This window comes from Acartia tonsa, chromosome 8, assembly GCF_053477335.1.
Source record: "Acartia tonsa isolate MP-2025a chromosome 8, ASM5347733v1, whole genome shotgun sequence".
Classification (NCBI taxonomy): domain Eukaryota; kingdom Metazoa; phylum Arthropoda; class Copepoda; order Calanoida; family Acartiidae; genus Acartia; species Acartia tonsa.
The window spans coordinates 30,637,002-30,662,743 of record NC_137267.1 but is presented as its reverse complement, the minus strand read 5'-3'; the positions used below and the strand labels follow the sequence as shown (position 1 = coordinate 30,662,743).

General features: G+C 31.6%; 1 protein-coding gene across 6 annotated transcripts; it reads left to right on the top strand.

The window, feature by feature from the left end:
- The first annotated feature begins 10,343 nt into the window (after positions 1–10,343).
- LOC145326476 (uncharacterized) lies at positions 10,344–25,686 on the top strand. Of its 6 annotated transcripts, none has more exons than XM_080169844.1 (19): positions 10,344–10,392; positions 11,557–11,618; positions 12,079–12,171; positions 13,044–13,129; positions 14,299–14,323; positions 14,470–14,539; positions 16,838–16,931; positions 17,973–18,050; positions 18,545–18,656; positions 18,842–18,967; positions 19,276–19,343; positions 19,588–19,681; positions 20,225–20,346; positions 20,796–20,884; positions 21,302–21,358; positions 24,070–24,142; positions 24,572–24,682; positions 25,013–25,055; positions 25,334–25,686. In XM_080169844.1, exons 1-19 carry the CDS (start codon positions 10,355–10,357, stop codon positions 25,459–25,461), a joined length of 1,569 nt encoding a protein of 522 aa, XP_080025970.1. In that variant the 5' UTR covers positions 10,344–10,354; the 3' UTR covers positions 25,462–25,686. The 6 variants fall into 6 exon arrangements, with proteins under 6 accessions (XP_080025970.1, XP_080025967.1, XP_080025971.1 ...); XM_080169841.1 differs by lacking the exon at positions 14,299–14,323 and adding an exon at positions 14,080–14,104; XM_080169845.1 differs by lacking the exon at positions 14,299–14,323 and adding an exon at positions 14,007–14,031.
- Positions 25,687–25,742: the final 56 nt, after the last annotated feature.

Sequence of the window (25,742 nt, the reverse complement as noted above, 5' to 3'; positions counted from 1 at the left end):
TGAATTAACCAAAAAAGTGAAAAAATGTGTACATTTTTTTGATGAAACATGAAATGAAAACTACATGGTATAAAATGTTGACTTATTTGAGAATTTTGGAAGTATAATTTGATGATGCAAACAATTGATTTAAGTTAAAAGATAACCTGAATATCAAAGAAGCTTAATCCTTTGAAATGTTAACTGTGTTTTAAAAGTTTTTTTTATAAAAATTTGCAAATGCACACAGTTAATTTGAGTTTAAAGAAATGTTCAGAAATAAAATATTTTTTACAATATTATGGATAAATATTTATAAATACAATAGAAGTATTTTATTTCAAAATGTAGGTGTATAATTGACAGCAAAATTGTGTATTTTTGTCATACCCCCTAAAAATGCAGGTGTAAATTTGACAATAAAACTGGTTAATGACAATTAAATCACTGTGTTTATGACAGTAGGTTGGTTGTATTTTTGTTAGTCGTAAATCCGCTATATACCCATACAATTATAATGTAATGTCTCATTAAATTATAAAGAAAGCTATTTTATTATACAATTTAATCTGTCCGCACGACCGCATGTCTGTAACGCGTTGGAATATTTGTAATTTTATCGTCTATTATATAAGATTGCTTACTTTTTTCTCAAATATACCTCTTATAAAAGATCATTTAGTATTAACTTACCGATCGTAAGTATGATATATTTATGTATCTAAATGTAAAGATTTTCAGGTTTTCTATTGTTTATCGTTTATAATTTAATTTGTCCATCCACAAGTTGTTTTTGCTTCGCTATTTTTGGATGTTGTCATCCTTGTTTACGTCAGCTTGTTAAATTTAATGATATATATTAAAAATACATTGGTTGATGTTTGAAATAATAAAATATATTAATTTACAAACTTTTCAACCCATTATCATGTCTTGTGATTATTAAAAAAATTTATTAATTATTTTTTTATTTAATTTTCTAAGCTGCTATAAAAGATAGAAATACGCAATGGGCATTTACAGAAGAACACGGACAGAAATTATTCTTGTCTATTTTAACTGTTCGGCAATAATTTCTCGCAACGAAAATAACTAGAGCAGCAAAACAGACGGACGAAAACAGTGAGTTAAAAAGTAGAATATCTTCAGTTGCGGGAATCTTAACAAACAAAATGCAGACACCCATCTTTCAAACAATTAGAACAGACGGACGAATTATGTTATAGAGTAAATGTTCATTAGTCATTGGTATTTTTTACAATAGTAGGACGCGAGACATACGATCGAACATTCAAGAAAAATAATAGTAATTTACATCATCTTATTATAGACAGCTTTCCGCGGATATAAAAATGAAAAATTGTAAGATTAAATCCAGTTTTGTTATAATGATTTTTATTTTAGTATTCGTAGAAAGTTTTCTGTATAACTATGCTATATGTGATATTTGATGTGATAATTGAGAACCGGTTCTAATCCTGCGGATATTATTGGGTTTTGAATCCATACTAGAAAGGCAGATATAGGAAGTGCAGACAAGTTAAAGGAGGATAGGCGTTCAGGGAGTTGTTAAGTGTAGAAAGAGTGGCAATGAAAAGGGAAAATAAAGGATATAGTGTTTATACAAAATACAATTTTTAAAACATGTATTTTAATGAAAAATATGTATAACAACATCACAAAAAGCAAAATTTACAAAAATTGAATATTTAAAGCTGTTATAAAACTGCCTCAAATTCAGGGTGCTGAATAGGAACGTACTTTCTTTTAAAGGGTGATTATAGACTAATAAATTGTGCTTTAACATCATAGGAATAAACATATCAAGAATTTAGTTCTTATTGTTCCAGGAATCTTTCTGAACGTTTGAAATCAATTATATTCTTTCATGAACAATTAGTGCCACCCATACTGATTGCATGGGCTTATGTGTCGACCCAAACTGTAGACAATTTTTTTTCTAATTTGTTGCTAAAATATAAAGTTTGTTGAAACGTAAGCTAACTCGAGGATGCGTCGAGGCCGGGCTTGTGGGTCAACTCGAATCAGCTGGGATTAATTTAGTAGGTCTCGCAATCTCGGTGAATTGTTAACTACACGTTAAAATATGTAAAAGTACATTATAAGCTATTAATAATTTTCAGTTAAGTTTCATAATCAACTGTAACTTATAGCTACATTGTAAACTAAAATGTTTTGTAAAACTTTAAATATTTCAATTATTATTTTTTAATTATTGTAAAAAACTGTTTAGAGTAATTAAAACTTAGATAATTAAAGCTCATTTATAAGACTCTTAAAATTACATTAGATCAATGAAAATGTTGCTGAAATCATGTTAAAAATTATAACGTTCTAGCTATCTATGTTTAATTGTATCTACCTTAAAATTTGAACAGCTTTATATTCTAGTTTTACCTATCTTGGTATGGAGATAAACATATATTTGGTCTTTAATTTTAATAATACATATAATCCAATCATAAATTTTATATTTTTATTTTAAAACGCAATTCTAAAAAGCCGCAAAAAGTTATTGCACCAAAAAAAAAATCTAAAAATAAACGGGACAAATAATTTACATGAAAATATTTGGTGCTTTCCCTCAAAGTTCATGGTGAGCACAGAAACCCAGCCACCTTTTTCTTTATGCCTAAAACTGCGGAGTGCCCAAATCCTGCGGAGCTATTGTATCCAATACAACCTAACCTAATACAAACAACCCCCTTCTTATTTTCGATTGCTTTAAAATAAGCAGGGGGTGGGGGGGTTCTGTGCTCTACGAGGAACTTTAAGAGAAACTGTCAAATATGTGAGTCTCCTAGTTGTCTCTAGATTATATAGGCCTTACTTCCTTTAAAATTGCCTAGTTTTTACAAGTCAATGTAAATAAATTGAAGTAGCCCTCTTAAATTTACTTTTTTTTTATAAATATTAGTATTTTTAAAGCAGTACAAAAAGTACATTATTTATTTCAATTTATAAGTAGTTAGTAACTCTCCAAAGAAAAAAATTCTAGGCAGTTCCCCTCCAAGTGCCTAGTCGAACCCAGAATCCCCATTATTTAAGAAAAATATACATGGGAAAGCCCCGACTAATACTCTACGAGTCTCATTGCCAATATTGCAAAAACTTACAGTCAGCCGCCCTGTCTTCGGGCAATATAAACCGCCAAACAAGGCATTAAATTTAATTCAAAAAATTTAAATGCAGCCGAGTCATCTTATAGATGGCAGCTGCCTTGCATAAGAAGTAGTAGGAATTTAACACTAATTCAGTACGTTTGTATAATTTCTTTGAGTTTGTGTTTTTGTTTGTGATAATTAGCCATGAACACAGAATATAAAAAGAGTCATGACATTGACCCAAAAGATCTAGTCTGTTGTCTTTATTATTGCCTAGCTATTCTATAATCAGGTTGTGCTCTTTCGTTCATTTGTACACCTATGAAACATTTAAAGGAGTTCTTAGAAAGTATGATACAGACAGATTCTAGCTATGTAGCTAAAATATTACAATAAAAGTTAGCCACTCTATTTTAGTAGAACTAATAGATATAAATATTATTTGATTTAAAGAAACAATAGAATTCTTTTTCGTTTTTGATAAGTATATATTCTTTTCTATTTTATAAAATTTGTTATCGTGCTTTCCATCAAAGTGCCTAGCGAGCACAGAAATCCAACTCCACCCCTTATAATTTTTTTTAAGAATTTTGAAATAAGGGGAAAGTGAGTTTTATTTTTTTTAATTTATAACCCATGCAGGGCCTATTCCCCCGTAATTCTAAACTTTCAGGCTACTCCGTAACTAAAGTAATCAAACTTAAGGTAATACACTAACATTGGACGAGGTATCAGATACCCCGGGCCTGAGTTACCCAGCAATAGGGGATTTTAAATTTCACACCTCATTTTGAAGGTCTCAAGGCTAATTATTGGGGTTGAACACTCGGAATAGCGCTCATAAGCGTTATAGATAGAATTTGTACAAAATGTGTTATGTTTTTTTGTGCCAAAAAAATACAAATATTTTATAAAAAATATGTTGAGTGTTAAAAAAATAAATTAAAGTACTCAAAAATGTTCATTAAAAAAATACTAAAATAGTCAATTCATTATAAAACTAACGCATAAGGGATATTTACCCCACCCTCCTTATGAGAATTTATCCATTCTTTATAATCCTTTCCTAATGTCTCGCCCCCCCCTCATTCCCGTTCATCACACAATCTTCAAAAAAATAGGAAGTATCACATTTCTAAATTTGTCCCCCCCACCAGTATATATTTTTTTTAGATATGTAGTATCTCTATAAGTCCCTTCTTCCCTCATACACTTTGTCTTTCTTTCTTGCTGTAGTTTATTACTTAAGATCAATCAAAATTCATAATTTGCAAATTGCATATCAAAAACTATAAATCAAACAAAAGTGCACATATACAACTTGTTTAACATAAAAAAAATCAACATATTTCATGAGTAGCATCCCTCATAATGACCTCATTCCTTTCTTTTCTCCTTTCTACCTCTTAAATGGATTCTTTAGTTCTACTTGATGCCATTGGTGAAAATGTCTTCTTTCTCCGTCTCTAATTCTACATCTAATTCTTGTTTTATTTATAGTACATTTTGGACTATTTTGACCTTGTTTAATAAACCCCCCCTCCTCTCAAACTCTTTCCTTTTACTCAGTACTACTAATTAGTGACACTTGGCTTCCATAAATCCTTTTCACACCTTTAACTTACAGATTAAACAAGGATGACAACATCCATAAAAGTAATTTTCTAAAATCAGAAGGAAGGACAAACGAACAATAACTCCTGTAGAGTGTCAGCACTTATTAAGCAACGCAATAATTTATAAGCCCCAAAAAATTGTACAGAAAATTGTTGCAAAATGGTGTAAATACAGGGTACAGTAAAATCACTTTCTTTCATTATTAGAATTTGATTATAGAGACGCATTGCTCATAATATTGTACTAGGATTCATTATTCAAAATATTAAATGTATATAAATAAGATGTTTTTGTCAAAAAATCAGCATATTTTATAGACATGCGGACTTTCTGGTAATAATTATAGATTTGCTACCAGATCATACCTAACAGTTATAGGAATCATCATATAAAGTTTAATATAAAGACAATTCTAATATGTCTAATTTAACGAAAAGAGGTAAACGTAACGGATGAACGGACCGACGCTTATTATAGAAAAGCTTCGTTTTTAAAATCATAGAATAAATACAAGTTTTGTTAGCCGAGACCTTTGGCCCCTCGGGAATAACAAATTTGGTTTTAATCTTATGATATTTCTCTTTAATATCAGCGGAAAGCTGTCTATAATACGATGCGCTAACTAACTTTTCTCGTATTTTGGGGATTCCTTCAATTTATTGACCATTATATTATCCCTTAAGATCCTTGTGTCCACTATTTTAATTTTGATTAATTTGAATGCATTACATAAAAAGGGAAGGCTTTAATGATAAAGTAAATTAAATGTTGGATGCCAATTGGTATAGAAAATCTCTACAAAAAAAAATTCCATTCGTAGCTCTTGCATAGCAGCCAAGAAAATCAAAGAATAAAAATTTATAATTAATGAGTGGCTTTGCATGGTGTGTGAAGTGAAGGATCTCGCTAACTATGGTTCTCTTTTATAGTGAAGCTTCTCATAGGTTTATTACAATTTAAGGGGAGGGTACCACCCTCTCTAAAGAATCCGCCCGTTAAAAAACCCTACTCCATAATGCAAGTGCTCCTAGAGGCCTCAAGGGTATCAGCAAGCTAGCAATATTGTATCCATTTTCCCCACTACATAAAACTAGCATTTTAGGAAGAGAAAAATATTTTCAACCTCTAAGCTAGTAATTGAAATGTTTCAATACATCTATAAATAAAACAAGAATGACAACATCCATAAAAGCGAAACTCTGAAACGGTAGGAATCAGTATTCTAATAATCATATAAACAATGTTATTTTATCACTTCAAAACTGTTGCTATAAATGTAACGATCATAGAGTAAATTTGCTTATTATTAAAGACTTATTACAGAGTGGCTTCGCTAATAAATCAGTTGTTGTAGAAACTGCAATATTAATGTTATGCATGGTTTAAAGATTATAAAATATGAAATAAAGGCATTGATTTAATAGGAAAGCTGCTCTATGTTACAGAAGTTACTAATTGATCAATAACGTTGTAAAAGCTGTAATATTAATATTATGCATGGTTAAAAGATAATAATAGATGAAATGAAGGCTTTGTTTTAATAGCGAAGCTGCTTTCTGTTACAGAATCTCCTTCCATCTTTCCATTCGTCTGTCTGTCTTTTTGTCCATTGAAACAGTATGGGGAAATTTCTTTACTGCTATTCATGATAGACGGCTAATTTTTGACTAATTATTATCTTTACCGAGATGAGCATCCATTGCAAATCTACTCCAAAAAAGTTTTTAATTTGTCGGTCAGTTTGTATTGCTCTGAAATAAACCAAATTTTCACAGGAAATGAACAAAGAAAAATTTTCACCGCTCATAATATTACAGAGCTTCTTTTCAACTCACTATATCCGTCAGTCTATATGTTATGCTGTGTTTCGTATTTTTAAAAGCGAAGCCTTTCTATAATTAGGGTCGGTCCGTCCGTACGTCCGTCCGTAACGGATAGCTTTTTTTCGTTAATTTAGGAATGTTGGAATTGTCCTATCGATTTCAAATTTTGCATTGTGATTCCTTTAGTAGTTAGGTACGGTTTAGAAAGCGTAGCAACTCTATAATCATTACCAAAATGTCCGTAAGTCCATTTTAAACATGTTGATTTTTTTACTTTTTAACAACAAAGTTTTATGTGATCTAATCATCGGATTGATCTGATTTTTGATATATTTATTCCTGGGACAAAAAAGTATAATGTAATAAGCGATGCAACTCTATAATCAAGTCCTAAAAATGTAAGTATGTCCATAAACATTATCCTGTATTAAGTTTTTTTTTGTATCTGTTTTTCAACAAGTTTATTTACAGATTTGCTGACTCTTATACATTTATATAGTGATTATTCAGTTCTGACACTATACAAGTGTTCATGTTTGTTTGTCCTACTGTTTCAGTGCTTTGCTTTTATGGATGTTGTCATCCTTGTTTTATTCTGCTGACTTTTCCTTCACTGTTTCTTCTATCTTTTGGGCTATGTTTTTGCCTTTTTATGGATATTATTGCTACTTATAGATATTGTCCTCCTTGTTGTTTATTTCTTAAATTGGGAATTATAAAACGGGAGGGATTATTCTATGTATTACAAATGTAATACTTAATCATATGTACGCCATTATAAGCATAGCTTGCTAACACAAATTTTTTTTCCAAATTCTATATAAATTTTCAAAGAACCACTTTGTCTTATTTCACTTGTAATTGCAATATTTTACCATTCCTATTTATATAGTAGTGGCACTGCAGAAACAATATAATCTTCAGTTAGAATTTCCCTCCTTTTTGTGAGGTTGTTATGAATTATAATACAACTCCTCCCCATCTTAAACAGTTTATCAGGGAGAGAGGGGACATTGGGCTGTTTATTATGCTGGTACCTAAAGTTTTGTAATAATGTTTTCTTATTCGTTAGCTCAACAACTTTGAGGGACAAAGTGAATTTTTAATGGTTATATCAGTAAGTTGAGTGTTAAAGCACTAATTGTAATCTACAGGAGGGGTAATTATATGTATCATCATTGTGAATGTATATTAATTTATAGGACATTGTCTTATCCCCTTAAATCCCTGCAGTTTATTTATCATATAGCCCGGTGACCTTAGTTGGGTTTATGACACATTTATTACCTCTTTCCTCCCCCCCCCCCCCCCATCTTCCTCGATATAGTAATGCCACGTCTCGCGGTCGTTGCGGTCATGCGTCATATTGGAAGGGTGACGCAAATTTCAGATCTCAGTTTTTGCTATTTGATTTACTATTTTTCTCTGTAAGATAACAACGATGCTTGCAAGATTATTTAATTCGCTATAATATAAAGATATTTTTTTCAAATCGCGAAATCTGGGATCTGAAATTTGCGTCACCCTTCCAACCTGACGCATGACGGCGTATGTCCGGGAGATATGGCATTATTTAGTACACTATCTTTATCAATTCTAAATCAATTTCCTTTACCTCATATACCCCCTCCCCAACCCTTAAAATACTTTTTAAAGTGTAAATTTCAACCTCAATAATTTGCCTTGAGATTTATGGGATTTCTGAAATTTGAAACAAAAAGTTTATTTCTGGCTTTCTGAGTCGGGCTTTCTGTATCCTATTAAGCATTTTTATAAGCTTAATGTAGATTTATTTTTACAAAATATCAATACTTTATCTGAAAAAACTGCAGTGTAGATGCAAGCAACTAATTAGCTAACTTCATTTTTAGGTTAGATAAATGTACTTGGAAAAAATTCCCCATTGTAAGTGAAGTGAATCACTTTTAAAGTCACTAAATGCAGGATTAGAAATGTGTAGAATATATATCACATTTTTAACATTGTTTAGATTATCCTGTTAGGCTTGCTTATTTTTTGCTTATTTGTAATATTCTTAAACTTTTCAATCACTATGAACCTCATAATTTTTCTAAAAATTATATTTGAATTATATACCAATGAACAGTAAAGGCTTATTCTTAACTATTTGATTGATTTTAAAAAGTTTTTAAGAAAGCATTTCAGCACTTTATTTTGTATTTTGAATGAACTCAAGAAAATTTTTGTTACTTATTAGATAAATTGAACATTGATAGAAGCATTTGTTAAGTTTGACCTATTAGGGATAAAGATATAGTGCTAAAGAATAGTTATTACACATTGAAAAAAATAGTTATTACACATTGAAAAAATCATACTGTTTAGCATAAAAAAATTAATGCCATGGAAAACGATGGAGGAATATGTATAAAAAATTATTTATATGTATATTATCAAATATGCATTAAAAAATATTTCAATGAATGTAAATTTAGTGCAGAAATGAGAGACATGCTGGAGTTATATATAATTCTGTACAGATCTTAACAAGAACAAACTTTATCAAAGACAACTTATTGACAATATATTTTCAAACAATAAGGAATTCAAAATTTATGATTGATTGCAAATTATGGCTAATCAAAGCAAGTAACTTAATATTATCTACAGAGAGAAACGGAACAATGAGCTGTTTATTAAATTTGTCCCCAAAGTTTGGTGGCTTAACAAATTTGGGAACTTTTAATGTATTTTGATTGGTTGGTTTATTTGATTGAATGTCCAAACGTTTTAACCACTAATTGTAATCAGAGACGGGTAATTTAGTGTATTACATTGGGGATGTACATCAATTTCTCGGCCATTGTCTTATCCCTTTAGATGCCTGATTATCTATGACCTCTCAATCATAAAAGAACAGAACACAGTAATAGTGTCTGACTGATTATGACGTAACAAAAAAATTAGCCAATGAGAGGCCACTATAAATTTTACCATTGGTCAATAACGGCCTCTCATTGGCTTATTTCTTTTTGTTACGTCATAATCAGTCAGACACTATTACTGTGTTCAAAAGAACACTCTATGCGTTTGAAAAGCAAAATTTTTAGGTCAGTGACATAAAAAGTGACAGATTAGTGCTGTGAAATGATTAGAACTACATATATCTGTCAAAATTAATTAATAACAAGTATGTACCTGAAACCTTGCAATATAAAAGAAGAAAAAGGGAATGCCTTGGTCCAAAACAGGCGGACACAATCACCATTGAAAGTTAGGAATTTCCAGATTAAAGTCGGGTAATCAAAGGGTTGGTTGTCTATAAGCTTTTGACCATATAATGATGCACAATGCACATCATTAACAAAGATTTTTTTTCAGAGTTCTTGTGGTCTATCCCCTTCTCTATTGGCTATCCGAGGCTATAAATAAGAGTTGCCAAGGCTCGAACCGTTGCAATTGAAAAATTAAGCAGAAAAAAACGTAAAATTTATATTTTCTTTATTATAAAAGTTGTAAATTATATGCAATATAAATATTTTTTATTTTCTATGAAGTTGCAAATTTTAGTTTTTCTATTGTGCAACTTAAAATGTGGATATTTGTTGTTGTTTTTTCATTGAAAAAGGTAAAATTTATCGCGGCTCGGCAGCAGCAGCAGCCGCCACAATTCTTTACACATTCTGCCATTTGACAGCTAAAATTTTATTTAGAAAATAAGGCGAAAATAAAGAAAAAGTATGTACGTACAATAGTTTTAGCTGATGGCTGACGAGCTTTTAGTTCTGAATAAATTTTGCAACTTTTGTATCATGAATATCGTATTTTTTTCAGATTTCAATAAACAAAATGATACCATTGAAGAGATCAGCAAGTTTTAAAATCAGGTAAAAAGAAATGTTAATAGCATCGTATCATAAACAGCTTTCCGCGGATATAAAAAAGTACAATTATAATATTATAACAAGTTTTTTAACCACGAGATGCAGAAAGCATGGGCTAAAATAATTGGTTTTAATCTTATGAGTGTTCATTTTTATATTCGTTGAAAACTAGATATAATATGATGTTATACTTGATTTTTCATTATGGCTGAGGACCGGTTCTAGTTCACCGGATATTAATCGGTTTCGACGTGATACTGAGAAAATAGTTACAGTTATAGCATTGATACTACTCTGTAAGTAGTTAAGATACGTCCATATCTGGAATTTCTGCTAATTTTGAGACTAATTGTGCTACTTTTTTCAGTAAAAAAATACAACTTTAAAATTTTTTCTTTGTTATTCTTGATTTTCCTTGACTGCTGTTGATTAAAACATTGAACTAAATTGAATATAAAAAAGTTAAAATTAAATTTTCTGAATGCTTTGAATTAGTTCAAAGATGTATTTTGAAGCTTTTTTAACCTTTACTTTGTTTTCATGTGTTGTGTTAAACATTGACAGAAACATAAAGTACAAATATCAAAAAAGATAAAAAGAAAATTTATCCCTCAAAGATTTAAGCTATTAGAGAACAAAAAAGTAAGACCAAATAAATTTAAATTAACACGCTTCCTATAATAATAAACTATCGGCTTCGCACCTAGTCTCTATTGGCTGTGCCCAAAGAGGTATAATTACATCTTTATTACCTACCGAGCCGAAAAAAATGCGAATGGGTCGCAAATTTTCGCGAATAAATGGCGAATTCGCAAAATTCGTAAAAAAAATATTTTTAAAATAAATATAAAAATTGGAGGGGGGGGGATAGCCTAAAACCACCACAGGACCAGTAGGTATATTCCGATCGGTTCAGTTGTTACTGAGATCTTAAGGGACAGACAGACGGACGGACAGACATCATTCTACTTTGTATTATAGAAGTACGCCACTAGATGATTAAAAAAAAATAATAAAGCCAATTTTTGGGCTGTCAACTTTGGTAGATTATTTAAAATTCAGAATTTTCGTCGTAGTATTTTTACTTGATAGCAGCTGCAGCTTGGACTGTTTAAAATTGTGTGGGCCGCTGCAGATTGTTGAAACAACTCAAGTTGTTATTTTCAGTGTTGACGATGTTCAAGTGGAGCCTGTAATCAAGTACCAAAATCCATTTGATGATCTTCCAGGTAAAGTTAAAGTATAGCTTAAAAGTGTTTGGTTAGGCATCCCCCACCCCCACACACACACTCTTATTTTGAGACAAATTAAAATTTTGTGGGAGGGGTAGTTTTTCGGTTTTTTATTACTTAAGGATAGGATAGGTTTTGTTAACCCCGAGGGGCAAGCGCCAAGGGCGTCCAAGCTTTTTCATTTGGAGGGGGGGAGTAAAAATTAAAAATTCAAAATTTATGGAAGGGGGGGGGTAATCTTTATATCATAAAGGCAAGGACGTCCAAGCTTTATGATTTTACCCCCACAACCATTGAACGTCCTTGGTTATCGCCCCTAGCAAGTGGTTAGGCATAAGAAAAAAACTACCCCTTCCTAAATATCCTAAATATTTCATAAATTGGTTTACCACAACAGGAGGATTTTTTCTGATTACGACATGTTAATGAAAAAATCTTATTATTTTTCTGTTATTAGAGGAGGATGAGAAGCCAGTGAAGAAGAATGGGATCAGCCCCTTGTCAAACGGAATCAGTAAAATCAACAAGGAAATCAATGGACATTCTAATGGTATGTTTAATCCTATTATATAAAGTTGTAAGATTTTTTGTCTGAAGTTTCAGATTCCTATAACTGAGAAAGCCCAATCTTTACCACTTTTGTATCACTTTTGACAAGTACGATTCCTGTGACGTCATATATAAAGGGGAGGGGGGAGAACTCTTCCCTTTTCTCCCATCTCTTTTGAAGAGATTTTCTTCCCCCCTTCCCTTTTTCTTTCCCGAAACGTATATGACGTAACTGGAATCGTACTTGTCAAAAGTGATACAAAAGTGGGAAAGATTGGGCTTTCTCATTTTTATATCTATGTTTGTCAATATTCCTACTTTCCTTACTCCTTCGAATATAGAGCTCCTAGATGCTAGGAGAGCAGCTGCTAATCTTCTATATTACAAAGTAGAACGATGTCTTTGTGTCTGTCTGTTTGTTTGTTTGTAGCGAAGGATCTCGCTAACCGCTGAACCGATCGGGTTCTCCTTTACAGGGTAGCTTCTCATAGGTACCGGGAAGGTTTATAACTATTTTCTTGGGGGGTGGGACACCCCCAACCCCCCCAAAAAAAAAAATTCTTCTTAAAACTAAAATTAAAATAGTAGGGTCGACTACCCCCCCCCCAAAAAAAAAAAAAAAAAAAAAAAAATTCCCCCTCCCAAATTTTTTTTATTTTTCTTTTAAATCTAAAATACGAAAAATTGGTTTGATTAAACCTCTTGGGGCAAAGCCCCTAGAGGCTAGGGGCACAGCCGCTAGTATATTAAAAAGCAGCTAAAAGATTGGGTCTTCAAATAAAAAAATGTTTGTATTACTAATACAATTTAATTGTTGTAGCATTGAAAAATTCCAATGCTTTACTGCTTACTGATACAGCTGCCTTTGTTTAGGTGTAGAAGGGGAAGAAGATGATTTTGTAGCTGTGAACATAATTCAGGGAGCTGATTGGGAGAGTGTCAACTATAAAGTACAAAATGTAAGCATTTTAAAATAGATAGACACTTAGGTAGCTAGATGATCGAGTAATTGATTTTAAAAAATAAAATAGGAAAATAAATATTTGTTTCATTTATGAATTGATAAAATGCTTACAAAGTTGAATATTGATGGTAGATTATTTGATTGACAAATGAATTAATAGATTGAGTGATTAATAGATTTTTATATTTTTTAAAGATCAAATAATAGATTAATATATATATTATGTTGATTGGTGGTTTATTGATACATTTATTGATAGATTTGAAGATGCACTAGTAGATCTTGCTATAGTAATGATTATATTGTAAAACACAGTGGCTGTATTTTTGCTAGTGGTAAAAGTGGCAGCACCCCAATGAACCAACAAATCACAATTCGATAAAAAAAAGTCCCCACAGTTGTTAATCCAAGGAATAAGAAAACATTATAGTAAAACTTTGAAGACTAGTGTAATAAACAGCCAAATGTCCCCTACCTTCCTGATTGTGGCACAATATTTATATCTAGTTTGAGGTAGAGGATGAAGTAACAGGTCTTGCTGTCAGTGATGATTATATTATAATACAATATTTACATCTAGTTTGAGGTAGAAGATGAAGTAACAGGTCTTGTTATCAGTGATGATTATATTATAATATAATATTTATATCTAGTTTGAGGTAGAGGATGAAGTAACAGTTCTTGCTGTAAGTGATGATTATATTGTGATACAATATTTATATTTAGTTTGAGGTAGAGGATGAAGTAACAGGTCTTGTTGTCAGTGATGATTATATTGTGATACAATATTTATATTTAGTTTGAGGTAGAGGATGAAGTAACAGGTCTTGCTGTCAGTGATGATTATATTGTGATACAATATTTATATTTAGTTTGAGGTAGAGGATGAAGTAACAGGTCTTGTTATCAGTGATGATTATATTGTGATACAATATTTATATTTAGTTTGAGGTAGAGGATGAAGTAACAGGTCTTGCTGTCAGTGATGATTATATTGTGATACAATATTTATAATTAGTTTGAGGTAGAGGATGAAGTAACAGGTCTTGTTATCAGTGATGATTATATTGTGATACAATATTTATATTTAGTTTGAGGTAGAAGATGAAGTAACAGGTCTTGCTGTCAGTGATGATTATATTATAATACAATATTTATATTTAGTTTGAGGTAGAGGATGAAGTAACAGGTCCTGCTGCCAGTGATGATTATATTATAATACAATATTTATATTTAGTTTGAGGTAGAGGATGAAGTAACAAATCTTGTTATTAGTGATGATTATATTGTGGCACAATATCTATATTTAGTTTGAGGTAGAAGATGAAGTAACAGGTCTTGCTGTCAGTGATGATTATATTGTGGCACAATATTTCATGGAACCTGAAATTCATGTTTTCAGCAGGTAAAAACAGATCTCAGATCTCAGTAAAAGGTTTTAATTTTGCGCAAAATTAAAACCTTTTATAGGCCCCCCTCCTCCTTATTTTCTGTTCAGGGATACATCAATTACTAAAATCAGTCAATAAATAAGGAAATTATGCCCCAAAACATGAATATCCCTGTAATAAGGTTTCCCCTCTGGTATACTGGATTTACTTGATTTACCTCACTCAACTTTGTGGCGTGTTGTACAGTGAAAAAACTACCCCCCCCCCCCTTATTTTTGATTTTCTTCAAAATTAAGGGGGGGGGGTTAAGTCTTTGCCTTGCTGAGCACTTTTCCACCTTGCCGTTTTCCAGACATTAAAAAACTACCCCCCCCTTATTTTTGATTTTTGTCAAAACTAAGCGGGGGGGGGGGGGGTTTCGGTGCTCCAGTCTACCACATGTAAGCAAGTACCTAGGTTTCTTTTTATTATTAAGATAAACCCTTATAAACTAACCATAGAATTTGTTTGAATCCTCCCAACCCGGATTTTCTTTCTTGAATATCCTAAAATAGCATCACAATCTATAAAATATGATTATATTCACTAGACTGTGAAATGAAATCACCTTTCTGACAACCTTGAAATTCCTGTCAATAAGAAATATTTTAAACATCTTTTAAAAAGAATTTAGTGAATTGCAATTAATAAATTTTATGCAAAAGGCTTAATGTTTGGTTAAATTTGTCCTTGTTTTTTTCAAATATGAATCCTAAAAAAAATATTGGGGAAACACATTTCCTTTTATGACGTCCAAACTGTTTAGGGTGTGCACATAATTACAACAAAGACAAATTTAGCATTAAGTTGCAAATAGTGAAAATATCTAACTTTGTAATATTGTCTATAAATGATATTTTCACTTCTGTTTATAAAAGTATTGTATAAATTTTTACGCGTCTATAGTATTAAAGTAAGGTCTTTAAAACAATTTCATGATTTCTTTAAAATGTAACTTTTGTACTTTTTCGAGAAGCTTTTCTTAGTGCATGTGTAAAAACACTAATATTATTTATTCTAATGACGTTCAAAAATTTTCAGGAAATTCAATCTGTCCGACTTTTAACTTTATAAAAATATTATGTCTATCCAGAAATGATAGACATGGCAGTTTTTATAGTTTTCTAAATAAATATCAAATGGAAAAAATAAAAAGTTATAACTGACAAAAAGTTTTAGAAACAATTCTAACAATTTATAATAAACACTAGCCTGGAACCTATGTAAAACTTCCCTAAATTATAGAACCAAATTGTTTTAGTAGTAATTAAGATCTTAAGCTCAATACAAAAAAACATCTTTCTACTTTATATAATAGGATAAACTAAACTCTTATATGAAAGCCCAGATATTATTAATAGAAATTTGTTCCCAACTTAAATTTTTGGGTTTGACTCTTTACTGCACTCTTTATATAACCAGACGACAAACCCTTTGATTCCGTGTCTCTTTGTCGCATTGGCAAGGGTTGGCAAGGTACAACAGCCACACACCCCAAAAATTTAGGGTGGCCTAAAAAACATTTGCTCGCTTCGCCCGACAATTTCCCAATATATGGTAGAGCACTTGTTTCAGGGTTTCGATTAAAATTCGAATTCTGATAATAATACACAGTTTTTGCTAAATTTTTTTGGATTTAACCTTTGCAACTTATATTTTGTGTGCGAAAAATTCTTTGACACAAAATGTTTTTAAAAATATATCTACATACTTTTTGTCATTGCCCTAAAAACAGGACAGGTACATAGAACTATGTGAATTTTATGATAAAATTGTAGAATTTATATGTTTGTGTGACTCATCATATACATATCCACACACTCTGAATACTTAATCTGTAAAGTCATAAGTTTAGAACAAGCAGGCTGACCGACAAGGCGGGGAGGGTTCTTGCAGGAAACTTTACATAATTTACATGAAATATGCCGGAAGACAGTTTTGAAATTGCTGACTTTTATATTTCTCTAAACTGACTATGATTGACGCAAAGCAATAGAAAAAATATTTAGACTATGATTATGTTTATGATATCTCAATACATTCCCATACAGAGCAAGTTGATTAATTTGTTTTTCTTTTGTAATGAGAATTGTAATAAAAAAAGTACTAATACAATAAAGATTCTGGGTTGAAAAATCTATTTCAATTTTTCTTTCCAGATACATATTCAACTATCTATCTATTTATCCATCTGCCTAATTATTTTTCCATCTATCTCCCAATCCATCTATCAATCAATCTGTTTATCCATCTGAGCCTCAATATATATTTAGAAAGAACTTCACCCTGCTGCACCGCCTGACAGGTCATGACTATGGAGGTCAAGCTGTTCAGATCCTTGATCATATCTTATTTTCTGGAGCAAAGGTGAAATTTCATATCTGTACTTTAGTGACAAAACTTCAGACCAAATTTTATGAACAATTCAATAATTGTTTAATTATTCTAAGATTATTCTAGCTATTAAGAAGTTTTTTTTAGTAGCAAAGCTACTCTATAATTCGAAATGTCCGTCCGTCCGTCTGTCCGTCCGTCTGTCTGAGACAAAGTGGGGGAAACGTGATTTTCTCGGCTTTTATTAAAGATAGACAGCTTAAACTTTTAGTGAAGATTACCATGACAGACTACTGAAATTTTCATGGATTAAGTAAATTTGCATCCTACATATTTTCACTACGTTTCATTAAAATTTGTATATTGATTGGGGTGCTAGATCGATTTCTAGTTTTCAAGTTTTCATGAATATCTCAACTCCTGTTCAAGATAAACGGCTGTAATTTTTAGGGATTAATTAAGTCAACATTCTAAACATTTCTATAGAGTTTTTTTTAAAGATATGATAATTGGTTGGGGTGATAGATCGATTCCTAGTTTTTCAAGTTTTCATGATTTTTTCGACTCCTGTTCATGATAAACAGCTGGAATTTTTAAGGATTAGATAGGTCAATATTAAACATATTTTCACCAAGTTTAATAAAGACTTGCTATTGGTTGGGGTGCCAGATCAATTCCTAGATTTTATGTTTGTTTTTTCTTAGCTTAATGCTTCAAAAGATATTATACATTTTTAAAAGGTTTCGTGATTTATTTCATGTATGTCTTTTTAACATAGTCAAAAGATTATTTTTTCCTGATGTCTATAAAAAAAAATTTTGAGCTTTGCTACTTATGGATGTTGCCATCCTTGTTTTTAATACATTTTTGTTTCTAAAGAAAGAAATGTAAGAGGGGAGTGGGTAGAAAAAGACTCATAGAAAAGATTAACAGCAATAAAAGTTTAAAAATTTAAGATTTTAGAGGTTATTTAAATTAGTTTCAAAGTTGACATAAAAATGATCTTAACAAAGCAACAATTTCCATTTAAAACGTCAATTTTCTAATAATCAGATTATAAACTCTTTTTTTTAGGATTATACTTTAAAATCCTGGGATCTTAAAACTGGCAAAATGATTCAGTCTGTCCAGGATCACAGAGATTATATACAGGTGAGAAATATATTCATGTAAAGAAGTGAAAGATTTATTGGTAAGTTATTTAGGAGATACCTAGCTAAGAAAGTTTTTAAAATTGTTAACTTTTGTTAAGAAAGGGAAAAAATATGTAACAAAATAATGAGTGAATACTGAAATATTATAATTTAAATATTCAATTAAATATTTTATATTTATTGGGTTGTAAGATAAATGAATATTTGAAATGATAAAACACAGTAATGGCAGGAAAAGTTTGATATTTTATCCTATTATGAAGGATCTCGATTACCGCAGAATATGGTTATCTTTTACATTGAAGCTTCTTATAGATTCTGTTATTGTTTTAGGACATTTTGTTTATATAAAAGTCTGCACTACCATATCCTTTTTGAATATAGAGCCCATAGATGCTAGGGGCGTAGTCGCTAGTAAAAGATAACAATGGTACATCATGTAAATAAATTAAGAGGAAAAATAAGAATAGCTTTGACCCTTTTTTTATTTAGTGCATTTGTGTAAAGAAGATGTATATCCCAAGCTTGGGAGATGAAATGACATCCTTAGCAACTGGGGGGAGTGCAGACCACCTCATTAATGTCTACACCCCTCAGGAATCAGGTAAACATTTAATATTAAAATCTATCATAATGGATTTTCAAATAAAAATAATTATTTCATTCTAAATCACACATTTAAAAACCATTGTTTCATGTTAAATGTGTTTTAAAAGAACCACTACACATAAACTTTAGTTATGATTTAAACCTTCATCAATTCTTTTTAATCATTTGTTTAAATATCAGGAAAGTTCAAGAAGAGGTTAAGCCTACAAGGTCATAATGGATGGGTCACTTGTATTGAGATAACAGAGACTATGATCATTTCTGGCAGTAAAGATTCTACCATCAGAATGTGGGATTTAAGTTCAGGTAAATATACAAATGGATTGGGATAAATGAGTTTATGTTCTTTTATGACAGTAAAGATTCTACTATCGGAATCAAGAATTTTAGCTTAGGCACTCAGAGATAGATAGATAAGTGAATTAATATAAATTTATTCTGAAACATAGATAATTAGATATATAATGATAGTAGTGTCTCAAAATATTCTACTAAAAGAATTTGGGTCTATGCACCAGAATTGGTAGATATAGTACATAGGATTAGGTACATAAATAATCATAGTTTATAGTGTCTAGATAAAGAAACATAAAAAATCGTTTTTTTTTATTTAGGTGATCTGCTCCAAACCTTATCTCAAGATGCAGAAATTACTTCCCTTAGAAATTTCCCACTAAGACAGGTTTCACAATATTTTATTTTTGGATCATGGAAAGAAAAGGAAGTAGAAGGTTTCGTCGTATTTTTACTGTAGCTTTAAGGAAATGAGCCCTGAATGGTTAGAGCCCCTACAGGGGCTGTTAATAGGAGAAAAGCTACTGTGAAAATACGACGAACCTCGCTACATCGTTTTCTTTACAGGGTCCTTAATTTTATATAATCTATTTCAAAGTTATTATAATCTTAATTTACTGAATATTATTCAGGGATATTGTATTTTTGGAGACGGAGAAAGCAAATTATCCCTGTTAGATTTAAGCACAGGAGATACCATTCATCTAATGCCTAATACTTTAATAGGTAAGATTTGATATATGTTAATATTTTTCTTATATGAAAAGCTTGAGCTTAAAATTTTAAAAATTGCAGTCACAGGAGCCATTTAAAGATCTCTGGAGACCTGGAGGACCAGGACCTGCAGGTTCATACCTGGAACCTAAAATTGGCTTGAACACCTCTAATTTATATTGGGATTTACTATAGAATATTTTAATATAAAATGCTCTGTTTAAGTCAAAAAGAAATATTTGACTTAATGACGTCCATGCCAGGAAAGAGATATTAATAAAATTCCAACTCTCAGTTATGCGTCTTACCCATTTTTAAAATGTCACTCAGTTACGGCATTCTATCTTTTACACACAGAAAATAAGATAGAAAAAAAACATGGAGAGTCCATGCCCGCCTCCCTTACCCCTCCCCCCTCCTCCCCGACCTTTAAGGATTAATGGTTAAAATACTTATTATCATTTCTTAAAATACCAATTGTGAAATAAAGAATGTAACAAAATAATTTTGATTTTTGCTAGACACATGGCATTAAAAATGTGAACTATATTTCAGGTACAGGCAAATATATGAGGTCAAGCAAGTACCATGATAAGAATGTGGATAACTTCTATGTCTGTGATAATGGATATTTAATTTCTGCCAGCTCGGGAAGTAAATTTGTTAAAATCTGGAAGGTGAGTAATAATTTTTAATTTTGGTCGGTTCTAAACTTATTTTTTTAACAACTCTGTTTTAATAATCAAGAATTGTGAGTTCTATCTTTTGCGAGATTCTCCTTTGATATTAGATGATCACTCAGAGATGTCAGAGTATCATCCGCTTGTAATGCAAAGCGATAAAAAAACACCTTTCATTTCACAACCTTTGTCTGTTAATCCTTACTGTTCATGGTTATGATATGCCTGTTTATGGGCCAAGGCATTCCCCATACTCTCACTTTAAATGTGACGTGTCAAATATAGCTACAGTACGTACCATTTTACACTTCTCTATTATGATGCAGTGTGAACAAACTCGAACCCGAACCTCCCTGATAGAAAGCAGGCAAGCTATCATTTACGCTGATGCCACGGGTTCTAAATGCCGTACAAGCCACTACATCTTTGAAAGCTTTTGATTTTAGGTGGAGAATTTTGAAGAGAATATTATGAAGACAGATGTCACTGAATTACAGATTCTAAGAGACCATTCTGATTATCTTAGTGTCATGAGGAAATAATATCAATAATATCTTTATTTCAAATTGCATTAATCCTTATATAAAAGTATCAGGATCTGTGTGTGTATGTCTGCACCGAAGGATCTCGCTAACCGCTGTACCGCAGTGGTTGTGGGAAGGTTTATAACTATTTTGTAACTTTCAAGACAAATAATCCCTTCTTTTTTTAGGACTAAAATAAAAATTTGATGTAGCAAATTCAATTATCCCCCTACCTACCTCTTGAAGACTCTAGGGGCGTAGCTGCTAGTTGATAATATTAATGATTACAGTCAAATTCTTATCTAAAAAATAGAATACTTAAAGTTAGCTGCTCTAGTTATTTATATACCAACTAAAAAATAGAATATATGTACTAGGAAAAGAAAAGATTAATTCATTTACCAAATATTGATATAATCTCTCTGTAGTATTTACAAGGACACAATTGTTAGCAGTTGTGGCGATGGAAAAATATTTTTACACACGTAAGTTTTAAATTCATCTTTTTAGCTCGTCCGTAAGACACAAAGTTGAGAAATCATTATAACACATTAATTAGATTATGATTGCCTGTACAGTTAACTGTAGAGTTACATTGCTCTGTAATTTTAATAAGCTAGCAACTCACATGATAAATTCATATTATATTAATAAACAAGAATAAGTTTATACAAAGCATCACAGGTATATTCCCTGAATATATCCGTGCAATTTAATTTTCAATTAGCAACAAATCAATTTATGTCTCAACTTTATATAAATGTGCCCTTTATCAAAGAAACTTTGGTTCAAAGTAGGTTTGTTCAAGATTATTCTGTAAAGTATAAATATTTTTAAAGAAATTTTACCTTGTTTTTTTATCACACAATAATAACAAATTTTAATTGATCCGATCACCTCAAGATCAGTTTAACTTTAGCAAGTGACAATTTTTTAAAACTTTTGCCGGGCAGTTAAGACAAAGGTAACAATATTAAATTCTCCTTTCTAGAAAATTCCAATACATGATAATCATACATGAGATCAAGCCATGGGGAATAATTTACCAACAAAAAAAAGGGAAGGCAGTATAGTTAAGCTAATCTGCCGCAAATTTGAGCCTCGGAGGGGAAAATGGGGGTGAGTTCTCTGGTCTAGCGGTCATATACAAGCCAGGTGTACAATTAAAGTTAAAATCGTTCCTACGAATGTTTCTTCTTATCCTTTTTAATCTTTATGCTACATACATATGTTAAATATATTTTTATATCAGAAATAAATCAATGAATAATGCATTATGAATCTGTTGCAATTTAGACCCGTTTGCGTGCCAAGACAACTATTTCCTCGTAATTTTGATGTTTTCAGTGGCGTGCGAACCGAAGGGGGCATTTGGGGCAATCGCCCCCCCCCTAGCGACCAAAACGCCCCCCCCTGCCCCCCCCCCCTAGCCACCGCCCTCCCTGCCCCCCCCCCTAAATGTTGAAAAATGCCCCATTTTGCCCCCCCCCCTGGTCAACAAAAATGCCCCTTTTTGCCCCCTACCCAACAAAAAGCAAAACTATCCCAGTTTCCAAAGAAAAGATCAAGAAATACTCAACAAAAAAAAATTTTGGCGCTTCGCGCCAAACAGACAGTTACTATTTATTTAACCTTACCAAATTTTTTAATTAGTGTTGATTTGTAGAAATTAGGTTATAATCTTTTTTCACTGAACATAACAAACCAGGTAATAGGAAGTCTTTTTACCAAAGAAATTTTGTACATCCCCAATAATGATACACAAAATTACCCCTTATATAGATTACAATTAGTGGATGAAATGTATGGAAACTCGACTTAATTAACCAACCAATCAAAATTCCATTAAAGTCCCCAAAGTTGTTGAGCCAACGAATAACAAATTTTATATGAAATATTGGGGACTAGTGTAATAAATAGCCCAAAAACCCCTCCCTCCCTGCATATTTGAAGAAAAAATTTGCGCTTCGCGCCCTTACAAATGGTTTCTGCTTTTTATCACATTGCACATTGTATATTTTGTTTTTATTTCTATAAAAACATGTGTAAACAACAAATATTCAATCAAAAAGTTATTTTATATAAAAAAGAAACAGCGTTGATATTTATCTAAGCCTTTTTCTCAACACTGTATGTCTGTCTAAATAAATAACTATATATGATGTCATATTATTTTCAGGATAATTTTATCATTTTTTTGTGTACATACCCTTACAAAAAGACATGTTTTTTATGGCAATTTTCATTAAAAACCCTTCAAAGGGGGAGTAAATATATTTAGGTGCGCTTCACGCACCGCCCTTATAAATCCTTGGAAACACCACTTAATCAAAAATTAACAGAGTTTTAAAGTGCCATTTAAAGAGGGTAGGATATGTTTTTAGCTTCTCTATAATTCACTATGGCTGTCAGTACGTAATGCTAAGGGGAAAATGTGATTTTTTCAACTGCAATTAAAAATAGAAGGTTAAATTATCTTCTGTCCTTTTTTTCGAAGATGCTTTCTAGCTTCCTTCCCTTCGGTCATTGCAGGGTGGGGAGAAGAGATGGGGGAGAAGAGATGGGGGGGAAGAGATGGGGGATATAAATGGGAAATAGGGATGGGGGAAGGGATGGGGAAGAAGGGATAAGGACTAGAAGGCCCATAATCAAATAATCCCACCCCTTAAAACGCCCTTATTTAAAATTAGTATATATAATCAAAATGCCCCCCCCTAAAGCAAAGTGCCCCCCCGGGGCACTTTGATTTAGGGGGGGGCAAAATTTTACAAAATCTTCAAAATGCCCCCCCCTAGACAAAGTGCTTCGCACGCCACTGGATGTTTTTGGTCCGATTTTCAAATTTTCATGGATATTAGTTTCAAATTAAATTTCCCATTGTTATGAGCATCCAGTATATAATCTAGTTTGACCGTCAGGTTATCAATCATTATACAAATTACAAATATTAAAAAAATGTAAAAATCATGCAAAAGGTTTCGTGATTTTACCACAATACACAAATTCTTGATTTTAACAAATGCTCTTTAAATCTCCATGTTGGTAATCTTATCAATGATTTTTTGGGCTTATGGATGAGGTCCTCCTTGTCTCTATCTTCTTGTTGCTTTTTTACAAACAAATTCTTGGGAGTTTAAGTTATTTTGTTTTAACCTTTTATAATAAGATTTTCATTTGCCATTTTTTACTTTTTTAGGTTTCCAGAAGGAGAGCAACACTATGATATGCTTAGAAATTATGAAAGGAACTCTGTTGCCGCCGTTTTCAAGGTACATAAACAGTGGTCAATCAAATCAATTACATTTTATCTAGATAGTTATATTAGATAAATTTAAATATTTTAACATATAATAAACATATTTTAAAGTGTACTTTATTTCTAATACATTTCATATTGCTTCCATCACTCTCCCCTTGGTTACAATACTAACAGTAATACTATAAAATTAGAAAGGGTTAAGTGCGTTTCATTTTTTACTTGGGTCAGGTTTAGTTCGGTTATATTGGGTACAGGGTAGCTCCCCCCCCCCCTCAAGGTAAGGGCATCGCAGTTAAGGGCCCCAAAGTAAAAGTACTGGCGCAGCGGTTAAGCATAAGCAAAGAAAACTTCGACCCCTTTATATTACATTTATTTGAAAATAAGGAGGTTTATATGTTTTTTAGGCACTTAATTTAAATTCTTTGTAATCCTTTTTTAGGGTGGAGAAGGAGGCTTAGCTCCCTCAGTGGAGAAGCCAACCATCCTGTGTGAAGGAAAACTGTGTAAAGCTGGTAAAACTGGTTTGGCCAGATCATCATCCAGCTTCCAGGTAAACATGATATTCTTGCAAGTAGATGAAAAATAAATGGAGGGATGTTCAATAAATAATTAAGGAAAAGATACCCATAGTAACAATATACAGCAAAAAGTGGTAGGGGGAGAAAGTCACTAAAAAATCATACACATGACGTCATAAAAATGAGGGAGATGAGTTGAGAAGTGGGAAAGAAAACCCCCTCAAAAGGAGATGGATAATCACTCATTTAATGACGTCACGTAACTGATTTTTGAGTGACTTTCTCCCCTTCCGGGGCAGGGTGGGTCAAGTTTGAATTTTCTTATTTTTTTGTGAATTTATAATAATTATAGTTTTGTTTAGGTCAGTTTCAGTCTCAGCAAATCAACAACTGCTAGTGCTGTTGGTAAGTTATTTATCCTTGTTTAAAAATAACATGATGTCCTTTTGTCTGGTTGTACAAAAGGATTTCGCTACTTGACGCATATGGTTCCACTTTGCAATGTACTTTCTCATAGGCCCAGGGAAGGTTATAACTATTTTGAGAGAAGGTAAGGGGGTTTTAGGGGAGTTGTCGCTAGTTTACTATAAACCAATGACAATATTTTTTTTTTTTTCATTTTTACAGATTCTATAAGTTCAAAATATATTTTTTTTATTAAATCAAATATAATTGTTGTTCAGGACGACTGCTTGTACCCCAAACTATTGAAGAGGACAGTGATGAAGATGAGAGTAGTGCAGAGTTTGTTATTGAATATGTTACTGATGATGAGGATGATGTTTTCTCTGATGGAGATGAAGAGTGGTAATTACTCATATGGTATTAATATTTAAAAATTATAATAATTAAAATTAACTGTCTAAGCTTATCAAAAGTTGATGAAAAATCATCAATAATTTCAAAACCAAAAATTACTAGTATTTATGCTTATTTATTTCTATGCTTTAAATTATGAATTTATTATAAGTTCATACAAAATTATGAAGAAAAAATGCACCTTTAAATTATTATTGTTCAAAATAAATGAAAATAAAAATCTTGTCTAATTCTTGTAGATATTTAGAATAAATGGATATTTTTTGTTGCTGA